This window comes from Crocuta crocuta, unplaced genomic scaffold (genome assembly GCF_008692635.1).
Source record: "Crocuta crocuta isolate KB4526 unplaced genomic scaffold, BGI_CrCroc_1.0 scaffold248, whole genome shotgun sequence".
Lineage (NCBI taxonomy): Eukaryota > Metazoa > Chordata > Mammalia > Carnivora > Hyaenidae > Crocuta > Crocuta crocuta.
This window is the reverse complement of record NW_027532409.1, coordinates 5,435,687-5,443,866: the sequence shown is the minus strand read 5'-3', so window position 1 is coordinate 5,443,866 and position 8,180 is coordinate 5,435,687. Positions and strand designations below refer to the sequence as shown.

At 46.6% G+C, this 8,180-nt stretch overlaps 1 protein-coding gene across 1 annotated transcript in view; it reads right to left on the bottom strand.

Annotated features, from left to right (window-relative positions):
* Nucleotides 1-4,779: 4,779 nt before the first annotated feature.
* GHRH (growth hormone releasing hormone) overlaps nt 4,780-8,180 on the bottom strand; it is a 3,821-nt gene continuing 420 nt past the window's right edge. The window contains exons 2-4 of the mRNA XM_077778898.1: nt 7,998-8,102; nt 6,496-6,615; nt 4,780-4,863 (exon numbers count right to left, since the gene is read on the bottom strand). Of these exons, the coding sequence (XP_077635024.1) occupies nt 4,848-4,863; nt 6,496-6,615; nt 7,998-8,102 (241 nt within the window). The 3' untranslated portion in view covers nt 4,780-4,847. The remainder of the gene's footprint in view (nt 4,864-6,495; nt 6,616-7,997; nt 8,103-8,180) is intronic.

Below are 8,180 nucleotides of genomic sequence, written 5' to 3'. Positions count from 1 at the left end.
CTAACCAGAACATACCCCCCCACCTCGATATCTGATTAGGTCCTTCATCCTCTACCAACCCCCCAGGTCAGAGGTGATGTCTGATCACCCTGGCCTGTCTTCAGCAGGGATCTTATTAGGTCCATTTAGCCAGAAGCCATCCACCGATCCCCATCCTGCTCCTCGGCTATAAATTCCCACTTGCCGATGGTGTATTCTGAATTGAGCCCGGTTCTGTGCCAGGGTCTCTTTTGCCCTAGTGCAGTAGTCCTGAATGAAATCTTACTATTTTTACTATGTAGTTCTGGCTTTTCTTTGACATTGTAGTCGTGCTGAGCCTGGCTCTCACTAAAGAGTATTAAACATGGTGGTTTAGAGTCCTGCTGACCTGCTTGATTAGCTCTTTGCCTCTCTCTATCCCTCAGGGCCTTAGTTTCCCATCAGTAAAAATGGGGATACTCCCTCTGAGAGCTTTTTAAGGATTAAATGAGGTCCCATCCAAAACGCATCCCACTGGGATGGCACTTAGCCTTGACTCAATATGGGCTCGGATCAGCGTGGGTGTCAGTATCACTGGCACTTCCTGTGCGTCCTTCGTAGGTCACAGTAAGCAGTGTGTACCAGGTCCGCGTGTTTCTTTGATTGTTTAATGCACTCGGTTCCCCAGCTCGCATTTCCTGAGGGACCTGAAACCACGAAACCACAGAAGAGCGGTGCGTGGAATGAGCACTCAGTTCCCAGCTTTGCTCCCCTGGCGCCCGTGGGACCTGGCTGGGGCGCCTGACCTCTGTGAGGCCGCCCCACCCCGCCTTTCTCCAGAGGGCCGTGGGAGGGAGCAAATGAAGTCATGGATGGGAAACCTCTTTGTGAACTTTAAGTTAATACAAACATAAGGGATTATTATTAAAAGCGACAAGTCCCCCATTGATTAGAGCATTTCTTTAGGAGGGAAAAAATAACACTGGGTCTTAAGTAGGACCCATATGGGAATGGGAAGCTCCCCGCCCTTCTGGGGGGAGGGCTGAAGTCTTTTAAGACACCACTAGTGTTGTAGTTAATGGTGATAAAGCACCGGGATTGTTGCCATCATGGTCTTTTCCTTTATAATTGTATTCGCCTTGAAAACCACAAGTAGCAGTGAGTCCCAGTGGTCATTATTTCATTTGAAAAACTAATTGGAAGTTGGGAGAGTCCTCAGTTTTTGTTTTTGTTGGGGCGGAGGAAAGAGATGAGCAGGTGGGTCTGGGGGAAGGCAGGGGCCTCGGGCTGGCCATGGTGAGCCCACCATTCAGCAGCCTCCTCCTTTGTTCTCCTTCCTTGGCAGGTTCTGCCTCTCTTGGTTGAAGTAGACTGCCAGCCCTCAATGGCCAGCCTTCTCCTCTGGAGGCGGCTTTTGTCCCCCATTGTTGGTATGGGCTCCTCAGCAGAGCCGCCACAGTGGTCCCCTGCAGAGCCTTTCCCACGCCTGACATTCTTTCTTGGAGGAGACAATGGGGGCTCCCAGGGAGAGCAGGTGGTCTAAACCCTGTGAAGAAGCAAGCTGGCTTTACAGTTCTGGTGCAGGGAGACAGGAGACCTGCCTGCCAGGCCCGAGGTCAGTGCTGGATGTCCCCCACTGCAGAATGGCTGGGAGTGGGGGATTGCTGGTCCCTGGGTCCCCATCAACTTCAAAATGCTGCGATTCTTCTTGTACTTTTAATCAAAACAGATGTCCCATCATCTGGACTTTTCATGTTGGTTTTTTTGTTTTGTTTTGGTTTGGTTTGGTTTTGGTTTTTTACTTACAGCAAAATACACAAATTTTAAGTGTACAACTGATATCTAACTACACTGGTGTAACTATTGCTCAAAGCAAAATATAGAAAAATTTATCTCCCCGGAAAGTTGATGGACTCTAAGAGGCATGTGTAAGGTAGGTGATATGTGGGGGTATGTGGCCCAGGTGAAATGGTTCACGAATAGAAAAAGCTGAATAACCACTGACCTAGGTACCTGTGGTCAGTGGCTTCAGTACTTTGCTCCCCTTTACAGTAAAATCTCAAGGGAGCCTGGGTGGCTCAGTCAGTTAAGCATCTGATTTTGGCTCAGGTCATGATCTCAAGGTTCGTGGGTTTGGCTCCGTGTCGGGCTCTGTGCTGACAGCTCAGAGTCTGGAGCCTTCTTTGGATTCTGTGTCTCCCTCTCTCTCTGCCCCTCCCCGACTTACTCTCTCTCTCTCTCTCTCTCTTTTAAAAATGAGTAAACATTAAAAAAATTTTTTTAAACCTCAAAAGAACTAGCTCTTCCAGCACTATTTCATAGAGATATAATGCAAGCCACATATGTGATTTTTAAATTTTCTAGTAACCACCATAAAAACATTAAAAAAAAAAAAAAAGAGGAGCATCTGGTTCATTTACTCAGTGGAACATGGGACTCCAGTATCAGGGTTGTGAGTTCAAGACCCACAGTGAGTGTAGATGTTACTTAAATAAATTAATACATACATACATACATAAAAATTTTTAAAGAATAAATTTTCTTTTTTAAAAATTTTAAAATGTTTATTTATTTTTGAGAGAGAGAGACAGCGTGCAAGTCGGGGAGGGGTAGAGAGAAGGAGACACAGAATCCGAAGGAGGCTCCAGGCTCTGTGTACAGAGCCCAGTATGGGCCTCAAACTCATGAACCACAAGAGCATGACCTGAGCGGAAGTCAGACACGCAACTGACTGAGCCACCCAGGCGCCCCAGTTTTTGTTTTCTGTTTTTTTTAAAGAAAGATATTTAGAAAAAAAGTAAAAGAGAAACAGGTGAAATTAATTTTAATATCTTATTTAACCCAGTATATCTAAAACATTATTTAATGTATAACCAGTATAAAAAAACATAGTGGTATTTTGTATTCTGTTTTTTATACTGTCTTTGAAATCGGTGTCTATTTTACACTTACAGCCCATTTCAGCTTGTACTGGACACATTTCAAGTGTTCAGTAGCCACATATGGCTAATGGCTACCATATTGGACAGCCAGGCATGTAACTATCTGCTCTGATTCCTCCCCTACTATTTGCTCTTGAATCCACTCGAGTCAGACTTATGCCTCCACCACTGCACCTAATTTGTTCTTGCTAATGTCATCAGGGCTTCCATTATCCCTACCTTGGCCAATTCTCAACTGCCTTGACCCAGCAGCAGCATTTGGTACACTAGGTTACTCCCTTCTTGAAACACTGTCTTCAGTTGGCTTCTAGAATTCCTCTCTTGTAGTTTTCTTGCTATCTCACTGCCTGCTCTTTCTTATTCTCCTTCACCAGCTCCTCATCTCTCTGCCAAACTTTAGATGTAGGGATGCCCTGGGGTCAGTCCTTGGACCTCTTCTCTATGCTTTCTGTTCTTCCTTGGTGATCTAACCTACTTTCAAGTTGGGTGATCTATCCCAACTTTCAAGACCATATAAATGGTAATGGCTGCCAAACCAAACCAGCTGCCCAGACCTCCCTCCTGACTCCAGACTTGTATATCCAGGTGCCTATTTAACATCCTCCCTTGTACTGTCAAGAGGCATCTCAGACTCAACAGATCCAAACCCAAACACCTAATTCTGCCCCCAGCTCCTAATTCTCCTTCCCAAAGCTCCTAAATGGCAACTCCATCCTTCCAGTGACTCAGGCCAAAAACTTTGGAGTCATTCTTGACTTCATTCCAATCCCCACACCCTATCCATCAGCAAATTAGTACTCCCCTAAGAAAGTATCCAAAATTTGACCCTCTCTCAGAGTGACTTTAAATTCAGGTCAGATCATGTAATTCTTCTGCTTAAATTCAGTGACAGCTCCCATTTCGCCAAGAGTGAGATCCCAAGGCCTTACCATGGCCTCTGAAGATCCCCACAAGCTGTCCACCAACTCTCTTTCAGCCTCTTCTCCTTCCACCCACACCCCTACGATATTCTGGCTAGCCACACTGACCTCCTTGTTCTTTCTCCTTCCATGCTCTTGCCTTACGACCTTGGTGTTGGGTTTTCACTCTGCTTGGAATGTTCTTTACCCAGATATGCACAAAGCCAACCTCCTCTCTTCCTTTAGCCCTTAACTCAAAATGTCACCCCCTCATTGAGGCCTTCCCTGACCACAGCACAGCACAAGTGTGGATTCTAGATACAGAAATGCCCTCCCACACTCTTCAACCCCTTAAATGTTTCTCCTCTGCAACTGCCACCATCTAACATTTCTTTATTTACTTCTTTTTATTATTCTTCCCCCTCATTAGAATATAAGGTCTAGGAGACCAGGTACTTTGCCTGTTTGCTCACAGTTGTATTCCCAGTGCCTAGAACCATGCCTGGCACATAGTGGGTACTCTACAAATATTTGTTGAGTGAGTAAATGATATTGCTCGTGGATGAACAAGTCACCAGTGGATGAAGGATAACTGGCCCAGAGTGGAGGGATGTGGTTTAGAGCCTGGTTCTGAACTGGCCTGCCTGCGTTTGAATTTCTGTGCTCTCACTCATCAGCAGTGACCTTGGCAGTTGAGTTACCTTTTCTGTGCCCCAGGGCTTTGTCTGTGAGATAAGGATATTGATACCTCCCTTTAGGCTGTGTGAGGAGCATATGAGATTCAATGCATGAAGCTTCCCGGCTGGCACTGCACGTACTTGGTAAATGTTAGCTATTTCTGTAGAATACCTTGTAATACCTCTTTGGGAGATGTAACTGTATAAAACACGTAAGAAATTAGGCAGAAGATAAAAGGAAATTGAGATGCAGAACAGTATGGGGGAATTTTATTGTATTTATGAAGGAAAAAGTAGGTCAGAAATTAAATAGGATTAACTGGATGCAGTTGTGTTTTGGCTGCAGGTAGCATAAAACACTGGTGGGATCTTCATCCTTGGGAATTCCTGTTGCAGAAAGAAAGATAAAGTTCAACTAGGGAGACCGGAGCAAGGAGGAGTTTGGGCAAGACACCAGGAAGGAGGGTGACAGGTGCTCCCATGTCAAGACTAGCCGTTGGGGTTCTGGAAGAGGCAATGTGGGATGAAGGGAAGGATCCCCCTGGGTTCCAGCACCGCGAACGTCAGTCTCAGCTCCAGCTCTGCTAGCCTGCTCCCACGGAGATCCTGGGCCAGTTACTTCCTCTTGAAGTAGCCACCTCTAATCCCCAGACAGGGTTAGATCAGGTTCTTCCTTCTGGCACGTACGTTCAACCACACCCCTTATGTCTCTTACCATTTATCACAGATTAAATAATCCACTGTTTGGGTACTTGCTTAACTTCTGTCTGCCTCAGCACGTCAGTGAATTCCACGAGAGCAGGGGCCACTGTTGTCCTATTCACTGCTGTACCCTCAGCCCAGAGCCTAGCGTGTAGTAGTCATGGGATGACTTTTGCAGGGAGAGGACAGATAATTCTGAATCTCGGTTTCCTCACAGGGCCATTAAATGGTCTTAAAGTATGGTGGTTGCACAGATGTGCCATCTTCCAAGTCATTCTACCCTGAGGTCTAAGAATTCATTCTTCTGTTCCGTGTCCTCAGGCCCACCGGGAGGTCCTGGGATTTGCAACCCTTAAGCTGGAGGGAGTTGAGCCACCCAAGTGCCCCAAGGAGAGCAATGTCTGAAGCAGCCTCCAGGCCCCTTCCTGCCTGCTCTGTGACTTTGAGCTCTGCGACTGTCCCTGGCTTTTAACCTGCAGGAACACAACCAGAATTCTTAGGACTTGGCCCTCCTTGGGGCCACTCTACCCTATCCCACTGGAGCCTGGCGGGAGCCCTAAAGCAGGTGATTGATGACCTAATCCCAGCGTGGGCTGCTTGGGGGAAACACTATTCTTCGAATTCTAGTCTTAGGGTCCTTTGAGGTGATTGGAGCCCTTCCTCCCTTCACAAAGTGGGGAACAAGGAAGGCAACTTGCTGTGTGTGTTTCCCAAGCTGGTTCTCGCCCCTCCTGTAGCCTGCCCATCTGCCTGCTGCTCGTGTCTCCACAGGACTGTGGTTGGTGAGATCTCTGGGCTCTTGGTGTCTAATTAGGCTGGGAAGAAGGTGAGGGAGCACACGGAGAGCTCTGCTGGGAATGGATTTGTTTAATAGGCTCATCCAGAAGTGACCGGCAGAGCCATGCTGGGACATGTTTGTGCTCACAGTTAAAATCAGGCTCAAAAATACAACAGGATCTCTCCGCAAACAATTGTGTCATCCCTGGGGACCGTGTCTGTGAAGTGGAACTCTGTGTGAAGAAGGGAAGCCAACAGGTCTTGGATATGGCCTGCCAGTCCCTGACTTGGGGCCAACTGCTGCCCCTCTTTCCTTCAGTTTCCCTCCTCTGTAAGCTGAGAGCACTCCCTGACCTTCCCTGATACCCTGATACCCAGGGGAACACAAGCATCCCAGTTTGCTTGGCAGAGCCCCGTGCCTTTGGAGAGGAGGAGATTCTTTCTTTTTCCTGGCAACCCATGGGGAAGGAAGCCTGTGAGTTCCCTGACTACACACACACACACACGCACACACACACGCACACGCACACACATTCCTACCTGTGCTGCTGCAGCAGGGCCACCAGAATGCTGTCCAATGCCATCTGCTTCTGGCCTGCCCACACGCTGTCCACCTGACGGCTAAGCCGTACCTTTGCTCCTTGCTCCTGGTTTCTCTCTCTGTTAGATTAGAAAAAGAGCAGCAGTTGAGGCTGCTATTTGAGTAGGGTGTGGAGAAGCCTGGGAAAGGCCAGGGCAAAGTAAGCAGAACAGGTGTGTCCTTATACCCATTCCAATGTCTGGTGTGGACTCTTCCACCCAACTGAATTAGAGTCAGCAACACTTAGGAAGCCACTTGATCTAGTAGTGAAGAGTATAGGCTGTGAAATACAGATTTACAAATTACCTCCCCAAAGATTGCTTATTAATTATAAAGGGACAATGTTAACTTTACAGAGGAGAAACCTGGCAGACGTCATGTTAACTACGTGATTAAAGTTACCACCACCAGTAATGGGACAAATCGACATCATGTGCCTCCTGATATAATGCACCAAGAAGGAACAATATCACTGTTATGAATGCATAACCTGAATCTAATCATGAGGAAGTATCAGACAAATCCAATATGAGAGATGTAGGGATGTTCTATAAATAATATTTAACCTTGACTAAAAAAAAAGTCAATGTCATGATAGACTGAAGAACAGTTCCAGACTAAAAGAAGCTAAAGAGACATGACAATTAAATGCAATCCATACTGGATCCTGGATCAGGAAAATTAAAAATCGCTATAAAGGACATTTTGGGAAAACTGGTGAAATGTGAATGTATACACTAAGTGATACTTACACTATGAGTATATCAGAGAATGTTCTGTTGTAGCTGTTCAGAAACATTGTGCAGAGCTATTTAAGGGCAAACGGTTGTGATGACCACAGTTTACTCTCAAATGGTTCAACAACGTAATAACAAAGTGTACATGCTTTTGTGCACGTGTGTAAGCAAATATGATAAAATATCAGTAATTGCTGAAGATAGAGAAAGTGGATGTGGAAGTCCACTGTATTATTGTTGCAGCTTTTCTGTATGTGCCAAGCTTTTTCAAAATAAAAATGTACAGGCTTTGATGTAGGCTCTTTGGATCCTAGCTCCCTGGTGTGTGTCCTTTTGAAGCTATTAACTGCCCTGTCAGATGGGAATAAACAGTACCTGCTTTGTACCAAGAGCAATGGCTAATACTACCAAGGGCTCCTTGTGAGCCCAGCACTGTCCTGAATGTGTGTAAATGTCCCAGGGCAGAGCCTCTGTGTCCAGCACAGAACCACGATCAGATGGTAACTATTGGTGTTATTACTGCTGGAGCCTAACATGGGGAGAAGCACATAGTTGGTGTCCAACTATCATATTCATAATTAGAGGTAAGCTGGGGCTTCGCATGAGGGTCTTTCTGCTATGGCAAATCCAGAAATGAAGATGCTGTGTCAGGGAAGGGACCAAAAGTCCCTCCCAACTCTGATGCTTAGAAGCATGGAAAAACAGTCGCTAGACTTTCTGCTTACCCCTGCTGCCTGCTCATGATGTCTTGCAGTAGCTTGCGGGCAGACAGCTGGCCCAGCACCTTCCGGTAGCTGTTGGTGAAGATGGCGTCTGCATAGCGAGGTGTTCTATAGGGAAGGAGTCAGAGGTCAAAGGGCCGGGTGGCAGGGCCAGGGGAGGAAACAGGGGTGGGGTGGGGGGACACA